The sequence below is a fragment of the Nelumbo lutea genome, chromosome 7, assembly GCF_056320005.1.
Source record: "Nelumbo lutea isolate HS-2025 chromosome 7, American lotus-T2T, whole genome shotgun sequence".
Taxonomy (NCBI): Eukaryota; Viridiplantae; Streptophyta; class Magnoliopsida; order Proteales; family Nelumbonaceae; genus Nelumbo; species Nelumbo lutea.
The window spans coordinates 29,599,685-29,626,995 of record NC_142690.1 but is presented as its reverse complement, the minus strand read 5'-3'; the positions used below and the strand labels follow the sequence as shown (position 1 = coordinate 29,626,995).

General features: G+C 38.9%; 1 protein-coding gene across 1 annotated transcript; it reads right to left on the bottom strand.

Moving 5' to 3' along the window:
• Positions 1 to 1,261: 1,261 nt before the first annotated feature.
• Positions 1,262 to 26,740, bottom strand: LOC148845923 (Haloacid dehalogenase-like hydrolase (HAD) superfamily protein). The gene is made up of 7 exons (XM_088953949.1): positions 26,429 to 26,740; positions 25,448 to 25,517; positions 25,211 to 25,370; positions 21,809 to 21,890; positions 18,843 to 19,059; positions 2,543 to 2,607; positions 1,262 to 1,872 (listed from the first exon to the last, which is right to left on the bottom strand). The coding sequence occupies exons 1-7, from the start codon at positions 26,519 to 26,521 to the stop codon at positions 1,618 to 1,620; spliced, it is 942 nt and encodes a 313-aa protein (XP_088810075.1). The 5' UTR covers positions 26,522 to 26,740; the 3' UTR covers positions 1,262 to 1,617.
• Between the last annotated feature and the right edge of the window lie 571 nt (positions 26,741 to 27,311).

The following is a 27,311-nucleotide window of genomic DNA, read 5'->3' as shown; positions in this document are numbered from 1 at the left end:
AGGGTAGACCAAAAAGAACATGGTAGAGGTAGCAATAAATGATTTAAGCACTAATAATTTAATAGTGGATATGGATTTAAATAATATTGGATTGGTGAAATAGGACTCATGCAGTTGACCCCATATAGTTGGGATAGGGCATGGTTGATTATGATGTCATCATAAAATTTCTAATAATATTCTAAAATTTTAAACCTCAAATGTATAATCTATCAATATTGGAATTTGAAATATCACTAATATATTGACAATATATTGAAAATGTTTGGAAAAAAAAAGATTTCTAAATAACTTATATAACTCCCTAACAAAATAAGAAAATTTTGGAGAAATTTCACCAAATATCACCGACATTATGAACCATGATAGTATATGATATCAATATAATAATTTATGGGGGAACACTATTTTATTTTCAACAGTTCAATTTCCTCATCTAAATTGAGAGATTTTATTGTATAAAACCTTGATAAGGTTTTCTTTTTCTCTGTTTCACCAAAGAACACCATAGGGGCCATTACTTGGTGTAATGGTAAAATTTTGGGCTGGCAAGCATGAGATTGTCAATTCAACTCTGAGGGTGGCCACTTTGTACGAGAAAAAATGCCAAAGGTTAGGAATACTACTCTAGACCCTAGATAGCTCGCACTGGCATTGGGTAATGACCTTTCTTTTAGATAACTAACAGCATAGTGTCAAAAAAATAAGAAAAAAAAAACATTCTATAACAACTTATATATACTTATTTGACTAATTAAAATATATTTTGATCAAAATAGAAATTTGGCTTAGGCTTAGGCGACCTACTAAAAAAGGTAAAAAAGGTGGCTCTAAATTAATCTTATGATTTAGGATATGATTTACAATTCAATTGATTCAATCTTCTCTATCGTATGATGATAAGTCTAATGTATAGACCATTGCTTGGTACAACCTCGGGCTCACAAGCATGAGAATGAGGATTAAGTCCTAGAGGGCCATAGTTGCTAGTTTTTGCCCCGGGTTCATATCCAGTCCACACCTCCCAAATTGGAAAATGGCCCTTATTTTAACTCAAATAATGATGATTCAATTTTATATTCAATTAAATAATATAATAGTAAAACCAATGCATAATATTATTATTTAAGGACTAATGTACAAAATCTATGCACAGAAGTATGGGTGACTTACCACAAAGCCTTCAACCAGACTATAGTGCAGTCATTAGGCCCTAGGAACCTAGCTAGAGCAATTGATTGCCTAGGCATCACCAAGCTCATGCTTTAAGCATTTGACTACATTTTTCTTTGTCCACATTATTTGTCTCAAATAGAGATTTGGCAATTCACAAATATGTTAGAAGGAAAATGATATGATTTTGCAATCAACAATACTTGCACATTGTCGATTGTCCCCTACTGGTAAAAAGATAAAATTGAAAGAAAAAAAACATCCTTCTTAGATAAAATCTCTTGGATATGGTAATCCATAGAGACTCCATGCTCCCTTCCATTATGAATGTGCCATTTAAACAGCAGAGAGGATCCTATTTCTCAATATTTCATTCCTGAGCTAATTAGGACTCCATCTTCATGACGTAAATGGACTAGAGAGAATATTACCAATATCAAAAGACTACCATGTAAATGCTGGCAGCACGTATGTTGGATAAGCATCATATTTAGATGCAAGGGCTTGGACAGAAGATGAATCTGCAACTTCTCCAAAATTGCTCAGACCAAGTTCGGTTGCATGGATCCCGCCAGTGATAAGTGCTGAATGAATTCCAGCTATATTTGCACCTTTTATATCATGGTGGAGGGAGTCCCCAACAGCAATACAATCAGAAGCATCAACACCTGCCATTGTCATGGCTTCTTTATAGATTACCTGGCATAAGATCCACTAGCATATAAATATCCATTAACTAACTGAAGGGAAGAAAGAATTATTTAGGTAAAGGAGATGAAACAGGAAGAAGAAACAAAAGGAATAAAAAAAAACTATAGTTCAACCAAGATATCTAGCATCTTTCTTGTGGCTAAATACTATGTTACCCAGATATAACATGGCTGGATGTGGTATCATATATGAAATTTACACTAAAATTTCCAACACAATAAGCAACCTGGTATAGGTAAGGTATCCGGGTATCATAGGCTAAATATAGTGCAAAGTGAAAATGCATAGTGGATAGGATCCACTGTTGGCAGATCTTCAGAATATCTTCTACTGAAACTTCATTGAACTAGATAAACTTACAAAACCAATTAATTGCTACCTTTAGGACAATTACAGAAAGGGAAGAAAAAATGATAATAGGTTATAAAAGAATAAAAGAAACCCATATGGTTATAAGGTCAAACTTATTCAATTAGTTGGTAGCTCAGTTTAATCTCCTACAGTGCATCTGACTGCATGACCCATATACACACAATTAGTAAGCTGGTGTAATATCATATTGTACATGTCCAGAATTGAGAATTCTGAATATTTTTTTCCTGCCAAGTAGTGTATTCATAGTATCAGAACAAATGCCTAAATGCTATGTATGCATCACCTTATCTGGTTTTCCCATCCATCTCACTTCACCTCCAAGCTTTTCATATTTGGCTGCCAGTGTACCTATTAAGATTAACAATATTTAGATCAGGACAAAGAAAAGAAATGAGAGTTGGATAATCATCCCCCAAAGAGGATGCAAAAAATACTAGAACTTGTACAATAACCATTATCCTTAAATTAATAATGTATATGAAAGAAAACGATAAAAAAAGTTATAGTAAAGAGCATAATTAACTCCACCAGTGTGAGTTTGTTGTTCTTGAGCCAGGATAAAGGAGGGTTGTATTAGGTCGGCAGATGGCATTAAAATTTTTGCCAAACTCTTATGAACATAGATCCTGAATTGTCATTTTGTGTTCATGATAGGGTGTTCTCAAGAAGAAACATGCTAGACCTTAACCTGAATGTAATGAGAAATGGTCAAGGGTATGTTGGATGTTCCTGAAAGCTACATGCTACAACAATGCCTGTTTTCAGTGTGAGAGAGGCAAAGAGTTTCCACATTTTTTTGGACGAGGGTGGATAAAGGAGTTAGTCAAAGAGACAGGAATTCAATTAGCACTGAATGTAGGAACATTAATAGATAAGACTATGGAACTAGTTGACACAATGAAAAGGAGGATTAGTGATAGCATGCTTACAAGTGCAGAAAGTGAGTTAACTTATGTTTATGGTTGTTAGTGGATTAATGGGCCTATTAGTTAGTTGTTTATATCTTTGGGCTGTTTATTCTTATTATTGTGGGCTGGGCCTATTTTTATTTCATTATGAGGTGTCATAACTGCTTCTGCCTAAGGAGGGGCAGACTTGTAATTTCATTTTTTATTACTTGAAGTATAAAAGCTGATGGGGTCTCAATTGAGCCTCACAATATGTTCTGTCCCATCCTTCTCTTCTTCTCCTGCAACAACTTTCTTTCATTAAATTACATAAGAATATCCTATGTGAAATTCTTCTTTGGTTGACAATTACAAGAAAACAAAATGGAAGGGAAAAAGCTGAAGAAATTGATGATTATAAACTATGTTATAAAAGAGAAATAAATAATAAAAATGAGATAGCGACAATAGTAGGCAAGAATCTAAAAACGAAATTGTATATGTTAAATGAATTAGGGATAGACCAATTTTAATTAGATTTGTTTAGACAAGGATATTGTTAGTAATTAGTGCTGTTAAAAAACATTAAAAGATGATTTTAGAAAAAAATTAGATGAACTAATTCAAGAAATTCTAAATGGAAATAGGGTTTTTAATAAAATGAGATCTAAATGGTCATGTAGGGGAAAGAACTGCAGAGTATGATAGGGTGTATGGAGAATTTGGGTTCAAGGAGACAGCTGGAATAAGAGATACAATTTTACAATTTATAACAGCTTATGATTTGGCAATAGTAAACATATACTTTAAAAAGAGGATTAACATTTAATAACATTTAAAAGTGGTTCAAATTCAAGTCAAATAGATCATTTTTACTAAGAACAAAACAGATTATGTATTTTTCTGAAAATAAATAAAAAAGAAAATTTATTCAACACAAAAGAGCTTCTTTCTTATCCAACTCCTCAATCCTTGAAATAATTCTTTACTTAGACTCCTCCACTTCAGTAAAAAGGATCCTTATTCCAAACTTTTATTTTCTCTTTTAGTCTCTTTAGTTTCCTCAAGGAACTGGCACCTCTCTTCGAGCCTCTACGATCTTAATCTTACCATCAAGATTTTACCTTCTCCAGTCTCCACAAAGGTGAGGATCAATCACATGTTTCCAAACCTAAACGGAGAGGGACCATTATATAATGTTCCTTGTACTAAGAAAAAGAAACCTGTCCGGTTTAGAGCATATGAATTGGGGAGTCTTGAAAATTCGACCAAGTGAAGTTAGCTTGTAGCGGTGGGAGTTCCTTTAGTTCAAATAAATCCACAAACTCATCAAAATTCCTCATACTTGTAGTCATTCCCTTGGGTTATTTGTCTTTGTTGAAAACCATATTAAATTGAAATAACCACCCAAGCACCAAGGTCCCTCCCACAAGCCCCTAACTACACTTGGCTCTTCCCAGAATTGAACCCTATCCCTACAGGAATTTGGAGCATAAACATTTGTCAATGCCCATTCCTTACCATCAGCCGCTCTTTTGATTTTACTTGATACTGAAAAATTGCCTTATTAACTCCTCCAGACCCTCCAACTCATTCTTCCAAATAGTTAGAATACCTCTAGAGGCTTCTCAAGAAGGTGCAAAGACCCAACTCAAAACCCCTACACTCCAAATGCTCCTAATCTATCTCCTGTCAATCTCCTAGAGTTTTGTTTCTTACAATAACACCACATCCGGATTCTCCTTTCTAAGAGTTTCTTATATCATCCTTCTTTTCTTCGCAGTCCCTAGTCCTCACATTCCAACTTAAAATCTTCATTCCAAAACCAACTTTGGGCCCAACTTTCAAAATCATTGGATAAAAACCTTCCACTCTTCTACCTCTCCTCTTGCTCTCTCCCCTATCATAGTCTATCTCACTAAACTTTTCCACTTCACTCCTTTTCCTTTTCCTACCCTTATCCTTCCTTGTAATGGCTTCTCTTGAGTGTCTTTCTTTTTCTTCTTTTTAGGCAATTCCTTGAGTTCCACTGGTCTCTCTCTAGCTTCCTATTCTCCCTCCTCGCTTCCGGAGGAGGATCTAACTCTTCCTTGGTTTCCTATTTCAACCAAACCCCTCTCATTTTCTAACACCAAATTTGTCAGGTTAACTAACCCCAAATCAAGGACTCTCTCTTACTCTCCTTTATTCCCCATCTCCCCTACATCCAGAACACTTCCAAGCTTTGTGGCAAAAAGATTTTTAGCATCCAAGGGCTTTTGAAGTGAGACTAGTTCTGCAAACACAGAGGACACATAGACAACAGTATTAGCATTGACTCCAGAAAGGGCATGGAAACAAATACTAGAGGAAGGATACACGGAGGAGTAGATAACTCACTAATCAACACTTTCGCAAGCCACACCCTTGGAAAGCACAGACCAATCAGATTTCTTCAAGAGCGAACTCTATTCAACTTCTCGTGGACATAGACCTTGTACTACTTTGCCCTACATCAAGTTACATCCAAAAACCCCAATGTTATGAAGCATCCTTTGGCTCGAAGTAAGGTTGTCTAAGTTCTCCCCATCAGTCATAGGTGAAATCACTTCACAATCTGCAGGAGCCTCATCGGTGTAGAGAATCGTTTGTGCTGATCTCTTATGGGAGCACCATTTTATTGTATATCTTATGTACATTATAATTGCTCTTTTATTCTTTCTTGTACTTGTGGAGGACACAATTTCCCTTTCCCATAGGGGTGGAAAATGAATCGAGCTTTTCACAAGCTATTTGAGCCTGGCTTGTGAAAAGCTCGATTCAGCTCAGTTTAAGCTGAGCTCGAGCCTAGTGAAGCTCGGCTCGTGAGGCTAATATATATATATATAATTTTTATATAATCTGTGGAGGTGTTCTTGAAGGCCAAGAGGAAAGTAAAACATGTGAGGGAGGAGAGACCTTCCTCTGATTCTCCTGGGTTCAGTGATTGGGAACGATGATGCACATATAATGACATGGCTTTGGAACAGCATGGAACCAAAGATTAGTGTGAACTTCATGTTCCTAGATACAGCCAAAGAGATCTGGGATCATGCTAAAAAGATGTACTCTAAACAAGACAATACAACTAGGGCATATCAGTTATACCAAGAGTACTTCAATTTGAAGCAAGGAAGTCAAAGCTTAGAAGAGTATTATGCAAGTTTGAGAAACATCTGCAATGAGCTAAATGTGTATCACCCTCTCACATCAGATGTCCAGATCCAACAACAGCAACGTGAACAACTTGATGTGACTAGGTTTCTTGTGGGCTTGAAGGCTGAGTATGAGCCTGTCAGAGCACAGATATTGGGGGGATCAGCTCTCCCCTCACTTGAAGAAGTTTTTGCCCATCTTAAGAGGACATCCATTAAGCCAGTGGAACATTCTTCCTTCTCTGATAGATCTGGTTTGGTAGTGACTAAAGGGAGTGGTCATGGAAGTAGAAGTGGTGGTGGCAGCAGTGGCCCTCCAAGCAACCGTGGTGGGCACATGTTTAACCGGACCAGTGATCGGACTGGAGGCCGTGAGTCAGGGGGAGGCCGTGGAAAAGGAAGGGGTAATGCTCAGAGAAAATGTACACATTGTGGCTTAGAGGGGCACATAGTTAATTTCTGCTATGATTTGCGTGGTCCACCCAACACTTGGGCTAACCATGTTACATCTAAGAGTAGTAGCACAATTACTGAAAGCCAACAAATTGCACCAACCCCCTCCACACCCACTTGTGCTTCCGGGCAAGAAATGGTGAGTGTACCACGGGCAATATATGAGTAGTTCCTTCAAACAACTCAGCAGAACACAGCTACACTTGCCCATTCAGGTATGATTTGCTTAGCTTCCAAAGCTTCACCCTGGATCATTGATTTTGGCGCCTCGGACCATATGTCTGGGACTCCTGATGTATTTTCTTCCCTTTCTCGCACCTCCACATCTCAGACAGTTACACTTGCTAATGGTTCTACATCTCCTATTTGTGGTGTTGGTGATGTTGATCTCTCCTCATTGTCTTTAGCATCTGTTTTATATGTTCTTAAGTTCCCTTTTAACCTTATGTTTGTTAGTAGATTAACCAAATCCCTTAATTGTTCTGTAACCTTCTATCCTTCTTCTTGTGTGTTTCAGGATCTCAAGACGGGGGCAAAGATTGGTGGAGGGCATGAAGCCGATGGTTTGTATTACCTTGATGGTGGTGGCCCTCCAGTGGCTTTTCACTCGTCTCTTACTCCTCTCCAATGGCACTGCAGACTTGGTCATCCCTCTCTCAAGGCTTTGAAGCTGCTAGTTCCTTCCTTGAGTCATCTTTCATCATTAGATTGTGAGTCATGTCAGTTGGGAAAACATCATCGAGTCTCATTTAGTCCAAGAACAGATAGTCGTGTCTCAAGTCCTTTTGTTTTAGTTCATTCTGATGTATGGGGTCCAGTTAAAGTGGTGTCATACAATGGGTTTAAGTATTTTGTAATCTTGGTTGATGACTTTCCAAGAATGACGTGGATCTATCTTATGAAAGACCGTAGTGAATTGTTCTCTATTTTTCAGAAATTTCATGCTGAAATACGCACTCAGTTTGGTGTTCATATGAAAATACTTTGCTCCGATAATGCCAAAGAATACATCTCCTCATCATTTCAGCAATACCTAGAACATCATGGAATAATTCATCAAACTTCTTGTCCCTACACCCCACAACAAAACGGTGTAGCTGAACGGAAAAATAGACATCTTCTTGAAACTGCTCGGTCCTTGATGATCAATATGCATGTCCCAAAGCATTTTTGGAGTGATGCTGTTCTTACATCCTGTTTTTTGATAAACCGGATGCCCATGTCAATCCTTGGAAGTCAATCCCCTTTCTCCGTGTTGTTCCCCACTTTGTCTCCCTTTCCTCTCACCCCAAGAGTCTTTGGTTGTGTTTGTTTTGTTCAGCACTTGGGGCCTGGAGTAGACAAGCTAGATGCTTGGGCTACAAAGTGTATTTTTCTTGGCTACTCAAAGACTCAAAAAGGGTACAAGTGTTATAACCCTAAGTTTCATAAATCGTTTGTGTGCCCTGATGTCACCCTCTTTGAATCAGTTCCCTTTTTCTCCAATGCCGGGGTCTCTTCTTCTCCCTCTATGGTTCCTCTTCCTGTTCCAGTTGTGGACCCCCTTCCCGTAGTTCCCACTCCTACTACAGATGCACATCATATGCCGGTTACTACAGAGAGGCCGCCAATTGCTCAAGTGCATACTCGCAGAAGTGCTTCGACTCCTCCTCCACTTCAGCATCCGTCAACAGATCCTGCTACTGCCCCTTCTCCCTCAGATCTTCATCTCCCTATTGCTTTGCGGAAAGGTAAACGTACTTGTACTTCTCATCCTATTTCAGACTATGTTTCCACTGCTCACCTTTCTGCTTCCCATTGCAAGTTTATATCATTACTCTCATCGGTTCCCATTCCCAAGACTGTACAGGAAGCCCTTGTCTCTCCAGGGTGGTGGCAAGCCATGGAAGAAGAACTCTCTGCTCTACAACATAATCATACGTGGGAACTCACCACCCTTCCTCCTGGTAAGCACACTGTTGGGTGTAAATGGGTCTATACAGTGAAACATCTTCCTGATGGCAGTGTGGAACGATTTAAGGCACGGTTAATGGCCAAGGGCTATTCTCAGTTATATGGTGTGGACTATATGGAGACATTCTCTCCTGTGGCTAAAATTGGTTCAGTTCGGGTGTTGATCTCATTGGCTACTATGTATGATTGGCCTCTCCTACAACTTGACATAAAAAATGCCTTCCTATATGGTGATCTGGTTGAGGAGGTGTATATGGAGCAACCACCAGGGTTTGTTGCTCAGGGGGAGGCTAGTAAGGTGTGCAGGCTCAAAAAGGCAATCTATGGACTGAAACAATCTCCTCGTGCATGGTTCGGCAGGTTCAGTGAAGTAGTGAAGGCCTTTGGGATGAAACAGTGTCAGGTTGATCATTCCGTGTTTAGCTATAACTCAGAAGATGGAAACATCTTGCTAGTCGTGTATGTGGATGAAGTGATAACAATGGAATTGACAAGCTGAAAAAATTCTTACAGGACCACTTCAATACGAAAGATCTGGGGAAGTTAAAGTATTTCTTAGGAATAGAAGTTGCGAGGTCAAAACAGGGGATCAACCTATGTCAGAGGAAATATGTTCTTGATCTACTTGAAGAAACAGGGTTGTTAGGTGCTAAACCAGCAGAGACTCCTATGGAACTCAATGCCAAGTTAAGTGTGGATGCAGGTGAAGACTTTGATGATCCTATAAGGTACAGAAGGTTGGAGGGAAAGTTGAACTACCTGACCATTACCCGACCAGATATATCATTTGCCGTGAGTGTGGTGAGTCAGTTTATGCAACATCCTCGGGTTCCTCACTAGGAAGCTGTTCTGATAATTGTTAGGTACCTAAAAGGTACTCCAGGTCGTGGTTTGTTATACCAAAAAGGAGGATCTCTTGAGATAGTAGGGTACACAGATGCTGATTGGGCTGGCTCTATATCAGACAGGAGGTCAACCATAGGGTATTGTACCTTCTTGGGTGGCAATCTTGTAACTTGGAAGAGCAAGAAGCAAACAGTGGTGGCAAGAAGTAGTGCGGAAGCAGAGTACAGGGCTATGGCCCATACCACATGTGAACTAGTATGGCTGAAGAACCTACTACAGGAGATGGGTTTCTCAATTGACAAACCCATGAAGCTATATTGTGATAACCAAGCTGTTGTTCACATCTCATCCAATCCTGTCTTCCATGAAAGAACTAAACATATTGAGGTGGATTGTCACTTTGTGAGAGAGAAAGTGATAAGTGGGGTAATAACTACATCTCATGTGAGCTCAGGAAATTAGTGGGCAGATATCTTCACAAAAGGATTGTCTCAGGGAAGAATAGATTACATTTGTAACAAGCTGGGACTATATGATATATACTTTCCAACTTGAGGGGGAGTGTTAGTATGCTCGAGTTAGGGGTATTTTGGTCATTCTGGTGTATCTTATTGAAAGTGAAATGTCTATTGTATCTAAGTTTAAGTTGTGTCCCATCTTCTATGAGGGACAAAATTGTCTTTCTTGTAACTCAAGTTTTTCATGAATAAAAGTTAAGTGGGTCGGCTAGGAGAGGTACTTTTGTACATACTCTCTTCTAGTCTGGCCGAACACTCTTCTCCTCTCCTTCTTCTTTCTCTTTTCTTTCTTCTTTCTTCTTCTCTACTTTGACCTAGAAGCAACTAGGATTTATTCACAATTATTTATGTATGTACATACATACATATATATAATAATTTTTATAATTCTTAATTTTTTCTATGTAAAATAAAGAATTATTTTATGTATAATTTTTTATTTTTTATAGGAAGCTTGGCTTGCAATCGATCTCAAGCCGAGCCGAGCTTGAACTTGCGAACTTTTGAGCCGAGCTGAATTCAAGCTCAAGCCTTTAACTCGAATCGAGCCCAAGCCTAGCATTGTTTTGGCGAGCCGAGCTCGAATAGCTAGGTATTCAGCTCAGCTTAGCTCGAATCCACCCCTAACCTTTTGTACTTTAACAATATATAATACAACTCTCTTTGGGCGTGTGGTCACTTTAGACACACCCTTTCATTTGTTTTCTCTCCAAAACTTGTCTCCGAAAATTAGACCCAAACTCCTTCAGCGGTAAGGTGCCAATTGTTTGAAACCAATGAGGTTCAGACCTGTTTTAGCAAGAAGAAATCAGAAAAAAGAAGAAAGAAAAGTGCAGAGATGAAGAGAAGAGAAGAAAGAATAGAAAAAAAAAGGGTGTGGAAATCTCATTTGATCTACTGCCCCAAGTGCTATTTATATTAGTCACAAAATAAAAGAGGTACAATGATAGGAATACCCGTCGCTAGTAACAGTAAAAAACACATGCTCACAGCAGCATAACAGTAATATATCATCAGGAAATAATAAAGAAGAGGGACCACAAGCTGGTCAATCATTTTCTCTACACTCCCCCTCAAGTTGGGAAAAGATATTTGTCATTCCCAACTTGCTTAAATCTGTCTCAAGCTTGATTTTGGTGACTGCCTTGGTGAAGAGATCAGCAAACTGCATATCAGAGGCCACATAAGGAAGGCATGCTTCTTAGAGGCAACTTTCTCTCGGATGAAATGTCTGTCAGATTCAATGCATTTGGTTCTATCATGTTGTATTGGGTTATGAGCAATGCTAATAGCCATCTGGTTATCACAATACAACATCAAGGGTCTTTCATACTCCATTCCCAATTCTTCAAGAAATGGTTTCAGCCATAACACTTCAGCAACACCATTAGCCATAGACCTATATTCAGCTTCAGCACTGGAGCAAGCAACAACATTTTGTTTCTTGTTCCTCCAAGAAACTAGATTTCCTCCAGCAATAGCACAATACCCTAAGGTAGGTCTCCTATCATCAATACATCCTGCCCAATCTACATCAGTGTTTACTTCTATGTTCATATGGCCAATATTTTGAAGAAGTATATCCCGGCCTAGACACCTTTTCAAGTAGGCTAAAATCCTTTTAACAACAAGGAGGTGAGTAGTCTTGGGAGAGTGCATGTACTGACTAACAACACTGACAACATAAGAAATATCAGGGCGAGTCAGGCATAGGTAGAGAAGCCTTCCCACAAACTGTTGATACATACCTTATCTTCAAGAGGCTCACCATCTTCCACATTTATCTTATGATTTTGTTCAATGGGTGCATCTGCAGGTTTAACCCCCAATTTTCCTGTTTCTTCTAGGAGATCAAGAACATACTTTCTCTAGGAAATAAAAATGCCATGCTTGGACCTTGCCACTTCAATCCCTAAGAAACACCTCAACTCACCCAGATCCCTTCCTTCAAACTCTTGATTAAGCAATTGTCTAAGAGAATTAATTTCATTAAGATCACTCCCAATCACAATAATGTCATCAACATACACAGCTAGGAGAGTCAAAGCAGAGCCTTCCCTTCTAATGAAAAGAGTGTGATCCAACTAGGCTTGAACATAGCCAAATCTTTCTAAAGTAGGTTTGAATCTATCAAACCATGTTCTTGAAGATTGTTTCAGACCATACAAAGTTTTCTTCAACTTATAAACTTTCTTACCAATCTCTGCATCATAAAAGCCAGGAGGCAACTCCAATATACACCTCCTCCTACAAGTCACCACTTAGAAATGCATTCTTAACATCCATCTAAAACAATGGCCATGAAAATTTAGCAACAGGAGACAGCAAAACCCTAATGGTATTCATTTTGGCAACTGGTGCAAAGGTTTCCAAATAATCAATGCCATAAGTTTGTGTGCATCCCTTAGCAACCAGTCTAGCCCTATATCTTTCAATTGTACCATCAGCATTATACTTTACTATGAATATCCATCTACACCCAATAGGTTTCTTCCCTCTTGGCTGATCGACCAGTTCCCAATTATCATTTTTCACAAGAGCATCCATCTCAACCTTCATTGCTTCCTTTCACTCAGGTATAATTAAGGCTTCTTGCACAGTTCTAGGAATACGAATGGCAGCAATGGAAGCTAAAAAGGACTTATATGATGATGAAAGGTGGTTAGAAGAAAGGAAATGGGAGATATAATGGGCAGTAGATGAGGTACACCGACGCTTCCCTTTGTGTAATGCAATAGGGAGGTCAAGATCATCTGAGAGTGGTTGAGGCTCAATGGAGGTAGCGGGTATGTCATTTGTAATAGGAGTGGGTAAAGAGGAGGTAATACCTGAATCTGGTGCCGTAGAGGAGACTAGAATTAGCTTGGATTGTTCATTTCCGGAACCAACTTGCCTCCATTATTGTTTGTGAAACGCCCTCAATTCTTTACACTTTTGACAACACCCCTCATTACACTCCCCATCATTCACAAGACTAGGCAAACGGACATCCTGAGCAAAAATGCCCTATTCACCACTCTCCCCTTGAGATGGAACTCTAGGATAATAGGGGACATCTTCAAAGAAGGTGACATCCATACATACAAACCAGGTTCTTGAGACAGGATCATAACAACAATACCCCTTCTGATTTTATGCATATCCAAGGAAAATACACTTTGTAGCCTTAGGATCAAATTTAGAATGGTTGGGCCCAAAGATATGGACAAAACAAGTGCATCCAAAAGCTTTGGAAATAATAGAAAACTGCTCCTTATCAAGATACAACAAGTTAAAAGGAGTTTTCATGTCCAAGACTCGTGAAGGAATCCTGTTAATGAGATAAGTTGTAGTGAGAATGGTTGGGTGAGGAAATTGAATGCAGAACTATGGTTGTTCATGTTTCACCCTAAGGAATTCGTAGAGGAGGTTGAAAGGGGAATAGATAAAAGAAAGAGTTATAGACCTAGGGTTGGGCTGGTGGTTCCCGGCAATTGGGGACCTAAAGGGGGGGAAGCGAGCTATGCGACATGGATTGGTGTAGTGGGGACCCCACTCCATGCGTGGAGTATTCTTACCTTTGAAGAAGTGGCTGCAGCTTGTGGTAGATTCATAAAATTTGGCAATCGTAATAGAACATGGGAAAAGATTGACATTGCAAGGATCCTAGTCGAGGTTGAGAATCTAGCAGATGTACCTAGGAGGTTGATCTTGGAGTTTGCAAGGGAGGAGTATGAGTTGAGGTTGCTAGTAGAAGGGGTTGATGAGACCTATCGTAAAGAGGAGAAGCCTTACTTGAAGCATAGAGAAAAGTGGAGATTTGAGGATGAAGTTGGATGCTCTAAAGCTTAAGGGAGTTCAGAGGCGAAAGTAGAGGAAGGGCAGGAGGAAGGGAGGGAGCCGAAGAGTCGAGAGGGGAGGAGGAAGAAGTAGTGAAGGAGTAGAAGAGTTGAGTGGGGGAGGAGGAAGTTGCTAAGTCAGACTCAGGGTTAAGTGGGAAGGCACGCGTGGATGAAGGGGTGACCAGAGAGGATAAAAAGGAGGGACAAGTGGATGGAATGGACGTAGACCCATAGTTTGACTGGGATTCTCGTGAAGAGCTAGGGAAGAAGGGGAGGGAGGAACTGGTTGTGTCACTCAAGTGAGAAGGAACAAGGATCATTGCTTTAGCAGGATCTCGATAGAGTGTGAAAGGAGAGGAAGGGGCAAAAAGGTCAAAAGCATGAGGGGCTTTTTGGGAATTTCACTCGTGCATTCGAAGACAAGAGAAACCGATCCAGCTCCTCCGCCCAAGAAAAGGAAATCGACTATCAGTGAGGATTGGATCTGGGTGATAACAAGATACGAAGGGAACGAGAAGATTGGGGTTTGGGAGGGAGGGAAGGCGAAGTTCCTTTAGACAAACACAGACGGGGGAGAAAAGGAAGAGACCGTTGCTTCACTAGGAAGAGAGAAGTCTTTGGTGTGAGACAATCATTCATCAAAGATAAATGTAACAGAGGTTGCAACCGTTTCAGAAGTAAGGGAGGAAGAAGTTGGGGTGGAGAATTTAGATGAAGGTAGGACGGAAAACGTGGTGGCGGCCATGACCTTGAGCGATAAAGGCTCACCTTTGGCAAGGAAAGAGGTGATTCCAGATAGAATTGAAGTTGGCTTCAGTCAGCAAGAGGCCAGAGAGCTTAACGAGGTAGTTTAACCATTGGAACCCTGTCTATTTGTGTTTCTCCCACTGAAACATCTCCCGTCTCTATTCCACCTTCAATTAGGGGTAGTTCAAGGGCTGAAACCGAAGGGGAAGGGAAGACGGTTTCCGACTCAGGGGGTAAGAAGTCTGGCACAAAAAGAAAAAGAGGGGTGGAAGAGAAAAATAGAGTTTATAATAGGAAGTTGGGCATCGAATAGTTGATAGAAAGACGGATAGAATTAGGCAAAACCTTGGGTCTGTTCTTCCTGGGAGGAGAAGTGGTGGTGAGGAAGACTATTGATCAGTACAAGAGGTCTAGAAGGGAGGAGCAAGAAAAAAGGGCTAGTTGGGGAATTGCTGAAGAAGGAGGGGAATAGGGGGAAGGGAGATTAGTAGGGCTGCTGGAAGAGGAATAGAAGGGTTGCTAGAGAGGGGGGGGGGGAGTGGCGGGAGCGAAGCTTTACCTTGGAATGTAAGGGGATTGAGAGACGGGAAGAGGAGAGAGGTGGTCAAGAATCTTCTGAGTATTGCTGCAGGGAACAAAACTGGAATCTTTAGTTAAAGTAAGAAGGTGAAGATGTTATGGAGTTGTATCCCATTTGCAATTTGTTGGAACATCTGGAAGAAGAGGAACAGAAGGACTTTCGAAGACAAAGCTTGCAGTATAGAGAAGATGGTTGCGGCTGTGGGCAGAACAGTGATGGAATGGGTGTAGAATCTTCCAAAACTCGGTTAGCTAGAAAAGGAGGATTTTGGAATAGGTTAGGGGAGGTATTGGGTTATCAGATATGTAATGTGGAGCTTGTTATCAATGTTTTAAAATACAGAGGCGTGACGCGAGCCATCCCACTACCTAGAGGCGTGAGGCATAGTTTAGAACGTAAGAGGCGTAAGCCTCCTTAAGAGGAGGGGGATGAGGAGGAAGGAGGATGAGGAAGGGGAACAGGAAGAAGAGGAAGGAGGATCTTATTTTTAATAAAAATCTTTTAGATAAAAAAGAATGAAGATGAAGAACACTCACCAGTTGAAAAGAGGGGGGGGGGGTCCAGAGCGGAGCTGGTCAATCATTTTCTCTACAGTGCCAAAAGAAGAATGTTCTTCAAAAAAGATAATCATCATCACCTACCCACTTGTGAGCCTTAGTCGAGTCAAGGCTTCCAATACTAGAAGGTTGATTTACTTCTTCATCACCTTTGAACTGCACATCTTCCCAATCATTGTCTGCATCAGATTCCTCTCTAACTTCTCTGTTAAACTTTGGCTTTGGTCTTTCAGGGGTAGTGGAATTCTCTTCTGTAACTGGTCTCCAAGCTAGCTTACTAGCCATCCAACCAACTGAGCTTTTCTAGAGAATGCCGACATGGCGAGAAGCATTCTCAGTCGCCACTATTGCAATCGCTTGGGGATTCTTACTAGTCAAGGGGGATGATGATACAACTGTTTTATTGTCCCCTGGCAATCCTAAAGAGCATGGAACGTGGCTCATTAAGGAAATGACTCAATGAGAGCCTTGCATAAGGAGCTTGAGCACGTACCACTTAAGTTACAGAGTTGGATTGACTTAACCTGCACCACTACCTGCCTCTCTAAACCCAAAATATTTAAATTTGCCACCTATTCAGAAGACTTGTTGGACACGGAAACCTGTTCTGACAAGATCCCTGCATAAGACTTCTTGCTAGCTGTCCGATTTTGAATTAATGAAATCCCCCACATCTCATTAACAGGAGTCTGCAACGATTGGGTTTCCTCCTTTGGGGACCTGCTTTCCTTTACCTTTGATCGGCCCTCCACCACCTGGCACCAATCGTTTCTCTCTCTCGACTGCCACACCTCACCCAACCTTTGACATCACCTTCATCTTCTTCCTTCCTTTCCCTGCTCCAGAGAAACACTTCAGCTCCCGATGCTACGCAAACTTTGTTCCATAGACCCTCAGTTAGCAGTTGCAAGGCCCTTGGAACAACTTCCAGCATAACTCCGATGACTCTAATTCTTGTTGCACTCAAATCACTTGTATTGAAAGCCTCTAACAACCCTCCCAGGGCCAAGGCGACTCTGTAAAAGGTAGCTTCCATCCATAGATGCAACAGCAGGCCACATAGTTCGATTGTGTTGGAATTCAGTAGTTTTTTTATGTTTTTCTTGTACATAACCAGTAGTTAGTGTCATTGGGCCATTTGTTAGTGTTGTTGGGCCCAAGGCCCACTAGTTTGTGTTGTTTTATGATTAACTTTTTGGGACTGCTTTTAAGTTGTTAGTAGTAGCTGCCCTATTAAGGGCATATTAATCTTTGTAATCAATATTTTTTATAAGTATTTAAGACAATGAGAGGGGCAGCCAGATTATTATTGGCTTCTCCCCATCTCTTCTCTTTCTCTTCTTCTCTTCTCACTAAAAACTCTCTTTCTCCTTTCTCACTAATAAAATCAGATCATTGTTGTTTCTTTTCTACTTGGTATCAGAGCAGTTTTGGGGGATTTTTTGAGTCTTTCATCATGCAGCCCTAGATCAGCTGACTGCATGGTGAGTTAGAGAGGGATCAAAGACTTCAAAAGTACCAAGTTCTTAGATTTTTTGGTGGATCTAGAACCCTTGGTGTCAGATCTTGGGTTGATCATCAAAATTAGGAAGAACTGGAGGAGGAAGAGTCCTGATTGCAGTAGGATTCTTCAATTTTGACCTAGGAAGGGGTGCTCTGGATTTTTTGGATTTCTTGGTGACTTCTGTAAGGGTGGTTCAAATTCTGGAATTTTCTGAGGTCTCTGGAGGGAGCGGCAGCCTTTTCTCTCTCTACCTGCTCCCACTGCCCCTACAGAGAAAGGAATCTTGGTGGGAGAAGATTTCTGGGTACTAGAACGGTGTTTGAGGCCTCTGAAGGGGTTAATTTATTTTTCTTCATCTACAGTGATTTCCTAAGCTATTCTAGGACTTATGGAGGGAAGTGGAGTTGAATACAAGTCCACAGGTGAAATGGGACTAGGTAGAGTAGGTGCTAGTGACCCTTTTGGGGTAGGAACCATAACTACAGTTAAGTTGGATGGTACAAACTACTTAGAGTGGTCTTAATCAGCAAAATTGGCTATTGGTGCTCAGGGAAAACTAGGGTATGTCACCGGTGAAGAGAAAAAGCCCGAGACTAACTCTTCTTGATGGGTACAGGAGAATTACATGGTGATGATCTGGTTGTGTAATTCTACTTTACCCCATATAAGTAAGAACATTTTATGGGCTAACACGGCTAAGGAGATCTGGGATAGTTGTAGAGACTTATTGACAAAGTGAAAATGTTGCTAGGGCCTACAAATCTCAAAATTCTTTCACTAAATGGAAATGGAGTGTACATTGCCTTCTATAAAAGAAAGTTGTTTCTTACGTAAGAAAATAGAATTATAAAAATATCAAAAAAATCCCTCACTAATCTTATCTCTTCAAAATTTCCATTGGAATATTCTTCTAAATTCTTACACCAATGGGCCTAATAGAGTGGGCTTGATAATGGGCCACAGGATAGGAATTTAGATAGGAAAAATGGACTGGGTTCCAAGACATGGACCATAAGAATAGGATTAGGTTGCAGAATAATGCAACAATGGCCTGCTTACGGGCTTTAATAAATTGATATTCAAGGGTTGGACCCTACATGCATTAGAAGGATCCTATACTATGAGCATGAGGGCCTAAAGGTACGTGGGTGAAGCCTATGTTGACTTCATCAAGATGGTCTAGGTCAAAAGAATAGACACACACACATCAGATAATCAAAACTACATGATACATTTCTGACAGTCCATTAGAATGCAACAGGGAAAGTATGTTGCAAGCTTCTTGTAACCATTTCGTGCCATGTAAAATGGATGCTCTATTTTCTTTTTTTGATAAATAAAATGGATGATGTATTTTCTGAAAGTTCAACATATTATATCATGTTGTACTCACAGTTCAGAAACATGCCAAATGGATTTCAAGTTTTTGGAAGTGACCTCATAATCATTCCCTTTCAAGTAGGTTGCTTGTACACCACAAGCAGAGAGGATGAATTTTTACATTCTCTCAGCAATTTGTAAAGGATTTTGGGAGACATTCATACCAGGCATTACACGCAAAGCTCTAGCTTCAACTGTCACATAATCTGGATTTGCAACCACCATAGGTATCTTCTTTGCAGCACATCTCTCCAATATTTTCTCAAGATCTTCTAGTTTCATAGGAATTGCAGAGCCTGAAGGAAGGCCAAGGGCTTCAGTTCCATGGGCTAGAACAAAATCTGCATCTTCAACATTCTCTACAACTTTTAAACCTAGGCCCTACAACAAGAAATAGATGTAAAAATGAGAACTAAACCATCTTGCAGCTCCCTTTAAAATGCCTTGCAAAGTTGCATTAAAAAGAATATTCAAAAATACTTGCAATTATAAGCTTGTGATTAGCAATTAGTTTGGAATTTTGTGTCTATAAGTAGATCTTGCCTCACATGATTCTGAAAATTCTTTCCAATAAGGCTAGCACAACTAAAGTGACTTATCCCAGCTCATTCAAGAGTTTGGAACACTTGATCCAAACTTCAGCTCAATTTTCAGGGTCACTAGTCAAGCCTAAGCCTCAGGCCAAGCTCTTTTAGCTAAACGAGAATAAGCAGGGCCTGGGTGGGCTAAGGTTGTTTAGAAAGTAATATATTATAGTCATATATTAGATATAAATTTGTGATAGTAGCATGTTCATCTTCAGTACGCAGATCCACTATTTCCTTCTTGGTAATTATCAGCATCCCATTTCATTAAACTAAAATTTGGTGGGTGTTGTTTGGGCAAACCAGGTAGGTAAAGTATAGTTTTAGAAACAGCAAAGGGAACATAATGGATATTTTTCCTATGTCTATGCCATCGGTTACACAAGGGTAGAACTGATGGCTTTGTGCAAGGTCTGAGATTGGCCAAAAGTATTATGGAACTGTGGAAAGGGAATCAAGGACAATTATGTGACTGGATTAAAAAAAAAAAAAAAAGCAGCTATGTTTCTTGGATTCACAAGCACAAAGTGAGAGAAACAGCAGTTGGCTAGGAAATTGCAGGCAAGATTCACATGGACCCAAAGATCAGACAACAGTCTAACTAATGCACTTGCTAGGCAGGGTCTATAGAGGAGTGTTGTATTGGGGATTGGGGATCATCTGCGTTGATGGTTATATGTAAGTTGAATGGTTGTAAATGGAGTCAGGTTGCCGGGGCTCCTTATAATTTAAAACTAGAGAATGACACCCCCCCCCGGTACTAAGTACAAGGCCTGTATATATTCTGATATATTTTTTTTATTCATGTGTTCTGATAAATTTTGTTTGACACTCATTTTTCATGTTGTAAATTTAGGCTATTATTTTATTTGATATTTTTATATATAAATTTGTAATTTAATTTAAGATATTAAATCAAGTTTTATTTCTAAATAATAACCCACTCTGTGGATCTTGCATTATTTGAAATTTGTTTTTTTACCCTTTTGAGAATGGAGGTAACTACCATTTGAAGCTCATATTTTATGAGTGGGTAACACATGTATGAGGAAGGAAGCTCTTGTTTGAAAGTGGGAGTAACCACTTTTGAGATGCTCTATCTTGAGAAAATAAGATGCCACTTGTCTAAGGGAGAAGCCCTCTAGTTTGAGGGCTTTCCTTCAATAAATAGATGGGGTTCTAAGCATACATTGTACAATAAGAGGTTGTTTTTCATACATCGATAAATATTCTAGACTTCTAGTTACCAATTAAAAAGAAAAAAAGAAATTGTTGGCTCTAGCCGCTTTATGAGTTTATAAAGTTTGGGTTTGAAAGGACCAAATGCTAAAAGTTGGTTAAACAAGTTGACTTGAGCCAAGTCTAAGTTTAGCAAATGCTAGACAAGCCAACCCTAAGTTCACCACCATAATCTGACTTGGGCTCATAACAAGATTGAGTCCAACTATTAGTTTCTTTTTTTCTTTTTTGATCAGCAACGCATAAATGATTTTATTAATAAAATTAAGGGGGAAGATTACAACAAGAAGTTGTGTCGTTGACAACCCATTACAATACTAAACATCCCCACTCTATTACAATTGAGCCCAAAACATTTGCTGTTTATGAACTCCCTGCTTACCTAAACCATCTGTCAATCCATTAGCTACCTTCTTACCCGACTTGCTATAATATTCATACCTCTTACAGCCTTTTGAATCGCCTGAATTCAGTTTCTGAAGTCGAACTATTTGAACCTTCTGCATGCATCTCCAATTGGTCTAAAGGTCCCTGTACTCCATACATGCAATGGGATTCCATAAACATCAATCAACACAAAATCCCTCTCCTCCGTCAGTTGCCCAAGTGTCGGATGCCACTTATCCAACCATAATTTCAGAATCCTATTGACACCAGCCTTTTATCTTTCTAATACCTTCTCCATGTCAATCCTCCTCCTGAAACCAAACAGAAAAAAACATGCTTCTAGTTTTCGAACCCCTACAAAACCCCTTCTGCACCATTCCATCGATGCCCAACTCTCCACATCTCCAATGTCTGGATCAGAACCGATGAATCTCCCAACCAAGCAACGATGCAAAAACTCCAATCTTTCATTCAGTTTTCCCACATTTCTTACTGACACTATTCGCATTGCCATTTCTATATCAGAGAGGAAGAACGATGGGAGAGAACCCTGGTTAGTTGTAGTAGGATTAGGAGATTTCCCACTACACTGTCAAAAAAATAAAAAATAAAAAAATCTGCTGTGAGGAGAAGCACCAATTGTACAATTATAAGCATTTATGGTTGTCTCACTAACATAGTAAACATCAACATAAAGAAGCAAGAAGATCCAACATCTAGTACAGAAAATTTAGAGTGTCAAATAACTAAAAAACTAGTACAACCATAGCCAATAACGTATATGTTATCTTGTTTTATCTTGTTCCAAGCTTGTAATACCAATAATTTTGAGGTGATAGATTATTGAGCTATTTACATGATTTCCAAAACAAAAAGATGTAGAGAGAGTAATCTAAGCAAAACTCAAAGCCTACAAGTACCTCAAGAGATATTGCACCCCTATCACTCCAAGTCATATGAATACAAGACTTTCCCAGTGCTGCAAACCATGCATTGTCTCTCCTATAAAGAAGAAAGCCATAAGACCCATTCAATATGTCAGTATAGCAATCTTCATAAAGAATCAAAATAACCAAGAACCTGCTATAAAGATTTTCTGCAAACTACTTTCAAAAAATAGAGTGGATGCACCAAAATTTCATAAATAAATCCTTGTCTAGGTTTGTCACTACTCCAAAGTTTGGAAGGGGGGTTCTTGGATCCCACTAAAAGGGATAGTTGATTTTGGACTCTTTATTCTTTTGGCTCCTTCACTTGTGCCTCTTTTTTCTCATCCTTAGTACAGCCAGGGGTAGCCTGGGGATGCCTTTTCCTATAAGGAAGGTTTGGAGCAAGCCTATCCCACCTAGAGTTAGAGCTTTCTGCTGGGAAGCCTTTCTAGAGAGAATTAACACCTACGATTTACTTCAAAGAAAAAGATCTAATTGGTGTATATCCCCTAGCTGGTGTTCTCTTTGTAAGGCTAAAGGTGAGACTTGCTACCACTTATTAATCTCCTGCCCTTTTATTTCTTCAATTTGGGAATGGTTTCTCTCTTTGTTTGGGTGCAGGTGCAACCCCTCACCAAATATACAAAGCTTGTTTGCCTCTACCTTTGCTAGTTGGCCAAAGAAGAGGAGAAGATCACTATGGAGATGATGCACAAGGGCGGTTGTGTGTTGGACAACTTGGGAAGAAAGGAATCAGAGGAATTTTCTTGAAAAGGAGAGAAGAAGAGATGCCCTAATTGAAGTCATTACAGTCAGGGTGACCCCCTAGGTCAAGTCTCTGGAACTCTTTGAGGGAGGCCATGCAGATCATTTGGTGAGAAATTGGAAGGAAGTAGCCAACTTAGCTCCTACCAAGGTCACCTTAAGATCAATTTGGTCCCCACCTTCATGCAGATTCATAAATCTGAATTTTGATGGGAGTAGTGAAGGAAATCCAAGTCCTTCAGGCATAAGGGGAGTTTTCAAAAATGAGGAAGGAAGAATCATTGCCATCTACTCGGGTTTGATTGGTGTGGGAGACTCTCTGAGGGCTCAAATAATGGCTGTGTTGGAAGGTCTTCAAAAGGCTAAAGAGCTGAATATTCATAAGCTAGTAATTGAGAGGAACTCAAAGTTAGTTATTGAGTCGCTGCAAAAGGAAGAGGAGGCTGGATGGTGGAGCTATATTAATGAAAAAAGGAATAAATAGCTGTCACAAAGAATGGAAATCAATGTGCAATGGGCGAAAAGGGATGCTAACTCTTTTGCTGATACATTAGCTAAGCGAGGGGTGGGAAGGGCTCACTTGTTTTGGGCTGTCTTGTAATCATATTTCCTATCTAAGGGAGAGTTAAGAGAGTTTACCTCTCCCTCTATCCTCTTTGTACATCTTTCTTTAATATTGTAATGAATCAGTTTCTGTTATTCATAAAAAAAAAAATCTCAATTTTGGATGACCATGGAACTTATCTTTTGTCAAAACCATGCATACATGTGGTATAGACTTAGAGAACTAGAGAATGCCACTAGACAGGTATTACTAAGAGATTTTTACAGATAAATGTTGAGCCAATGAAATGATCAAGAGATCTCACATATTCTGTCTTCTGGACCATAAGGGGAAAATGTGGGAAATGGTCTTAAACTTGCTATATCTCAGATGTACCATAAGGGAAAAAATATGGAAAATGGTCCTAGAAATTGCTATACTGAGGTAGCCATAACTTGTATGCACCCAATGGGGTTGATTTTGGTTATTACCACTAGATTTAAGCTTCCCAAAGTATCTGACCTCTTTCAGATGCCACACAAGATAAGTAAGACTAATGGAATCCTCAAAAGCACATTTCTGAGATGAATTGTTTCAAAACACAATTAATAGCTATCAAAGGCAATGCCTAGGCAACAAAACATTTTCTAGGGGACACCCTTATATCACATCTTTTGCATATATGTTCAGCACCTTCTTAAGCAAGGAAACGGGCAAGGCAATCACTATATCACATTGTATACCACGGTGGATTTCATTTGTGTTCTAAAACACAAAAACATATTGTCTGTGTGTGTAGTCAACATAGATCATATCCAATTAGATGACAAAGTAGCACCCAGTTGCCTAGCCTCACCTTGATATTTAGTTGTAAACAAGTATCCATTCCTGTGGAACGGATGTAGTATTTCAGTCTTTTTGTCAGCCTTATTTTATCTGGACATGTATAATGGCAGTTAGCTCTTTTTATTCTCATTATTAATTGCCATATAAGTTAATCAAAATTTTCTTGTATTATCGTTAAACTAAATCTGAGATCACATAACACGAAACTAACAGGAAGATTCAAGGTTAGGATAAGTCACCTAGGTGAAAAATTGATAAACAAAAGTCACGATGAAAACAATGTCCAAGTAACTCGTACATTCATGACTTGGATGATTTAACTTAGATTCAATTTTCCCTGAGGAAACCATCCATTGATTTGTTCTTTATTTTCTTTTCTTTTTGCTATTTTCAAAAGAAAAAAGAACTTTTGCACAAGCTAAAACCAAAAAACAACCAAGCTGTCACTCAACTCAACTAACTTTCATAAATTCAGTTAGTTCTACATTTACTCAGCTGAACCAAATATTAGGACCAGAAAACATTTTTCTGCAATGAATCCATGAAAGGTTTTTGCACAAGTTAATCTATCTATTCCAAATCCTACTTTAATAATGTACAAGGATGGGTAGTGTGACTAGTATAGAGACTCTTGACTCTTCTAATTGTAAAAACTGTTAATTGGACTTTTGAAGTAATCAGGTTTCCTGAGAATTAAGGCTCTTACATCAACCATCTAGCTTTTGGATTACTTAATTTCCCCAGTAGTAAAGCTTTTATATTTTACCTGTCCAGGTATTATTTCAAGGTCATCATCATCTACCTCAAATTTGGCTTTAGGAAAAAAAAAGGGTAGAAATTTCATAACCAAACCAGCATGCCACTCCTAAGAAGGCACAAACAAGTTAGCAATGATAGTACAAGAACATCTAATATTCCCTACCAATAACCAAAACCATGTGACACAAGGATCAATGCTGGAACAAGTCAATCATAACTTTAATTAGACAACTTGAGAAAGACACTACGTGGAGTAAACCATATAGAGAATTATGAACTCATAGAGATCAGGTTGAGCATACCAGTATAAAGTATAGCTTGCATATATTGTACAATGACTTATGAAGTCATTGAATGCATATTGCTTAAGCCGGCGTAAAATGAAGAATATATATGCATGTACAGGTATCAAAGTGTACATATGATTGAGAACTACTAGAGATGTTAATACTTGAATTATGGAAGATATGGTGTATAACCTTTGCAGGTACTGATGTGTTAGCTCTCCACTAGTGATAGCCCCAAGGAACAAAGAAGAATCAAATCCAAGGCTCTTCAATTTATCTATGGTTGTTGATGCACGTCTTGATGAATTACTAATTATCACCATCTTGGCACCAAGGTTTGCAAGATTTTCTACTGTTACCCACAAAAGAAAAAAAAAAATAAGTGGCAAAAGCTTACCCAAATGCCAAAGTCAATAAATCATAACATACATGTCGAAATAGCACCCGGATAAGGTTGTTTGCCATCATGAAGGACCCCGAACTGATCTAAGAACCAAGCCTGTAGACATACCACAAAATGAATGAGTATCTTTTATGAGAGAGAAAGGGTCAAAGCAGCCAATACTGCAACAAAAATTTAATATAGCACCACTAGTACGGTTGAATGGCATGTTAAATAGAATTAGGTTCAACCTTGAATTTTGGAGAGATGACAGAGACAACATGTCCTGCTACTCCTGCAAGCTAGGCATATCAAACATTCTGCCACTTCTTTTCTTCTCTTTTTGGTTTTTTATTTGAAAATAAACAGTAACAAGGAGACGATGAATCCAAAACAGAACTTGAAGTTACAGTTCCATAGGTTATGCTATTAGCAGAAAATGTAAAATTCATCACAACACCAAGCTTTCGCACTAACCACCTTAGAGCTTTTGGTTTCTTATCCCTACCTAACGATGATCCGATATTGATGGCAGTCAATCAAAGCGTACGTACTATTGATGTTATGCACATAGAAACTGTATTATAACACCACATATTATAGAAGTGCTATAAAGCTAAACCATTTTAAATGAGTAAGGAAGCGTTATGCAGGATTTATAGTTGTCTACTGAACCGACTTCATGTCATTGTATCAATATGGTAAGACTCAACCAAGTCGAATGAGTATATGACCTCATAAACTCTGACCTTACTGGAGCGAAATTTACAAAATAAACGAGAAATCACAATTTGACCATACAAACATGAACTGTGAATTGCCCAGGAGGAATTACCTCGACGTCATCTGAAACCAGCCAAATCGGCAAGGTTACAAAATGTATCCATTTCAACTTCATTAAAATTCCAGGTGTTTTCAGTAAACAACTTCCTTACCATAAAAAGAAACGAAATTGCCAAAAAGGAAAAACAGAAATGAAAAAAATAATAATAACAATAATTGAATCTTCTTTATCCTTTCCTCGGTACCTTGAACGCACGAGTTTCTGCAATTCGTTGAATCCCAGTGAAGCTCTTGAACAACTGGACCTCATTAGACGAAATTGAGCATCTAGGCACCATATTTTCCTTGAATGGTGCCCCTTTAAGTGACTTCCTGCAAATGGGTTCAGAGGTTTAAGATTGAAAAACTAAAGCGCTGCTTGATTGTTTGCTTTGTCCGTAGACCGTAGACCACACGTATATGTGCTTGGCCCGTCGTTCTTATTCGTCCGACGTGTAAATCGCGCCTGTCCACGAGTTGAGCTTCTCACGAGTGCTCTGCTTCGTTCGGTTTAAATCGAGCTTCGAGTCATGCTCGAGCCTGATACATAAATCGAGCTGAGTTCAAGTCCTGCTCGGCTTGTGAGGCTCGTGAGTCTAATATAATAAATAAATAATTTTTTATAATATCTATACATACATACATACATATATATACATATATATATATGCATATGAATATATAAAAATAAATAATTTTAATATATATATAATAATAATTTTATTTTTTATGTATAATAGTAAATACATTTTATAATTCTTATTTTTGTATGTAAAATATAAAAATAATTTTTATATGTATATTTTTATTTTTTATTTTTTATATATAATAATAAATAATTTTTATAATTCTTATTTTATTGTATGTAAAATAAAAAATATATTTTTTTATATGTATAATTTTTAATTTTTAGAAAAAAATTAGCTTGCAGTCAAGCTTGAGCGGAGCCAAGCTCAAACTTGCAACCTTTGAATCGAATCGAGCTTGAGCTCAAGTCTCTATCTTGAATTGAGTCTGATCTCAATCTCAAGCTTGAGCCTAAGACTATTTAAGCAAGTCAAGCTCGAATAGCCAAGTATTCAGCTCAGC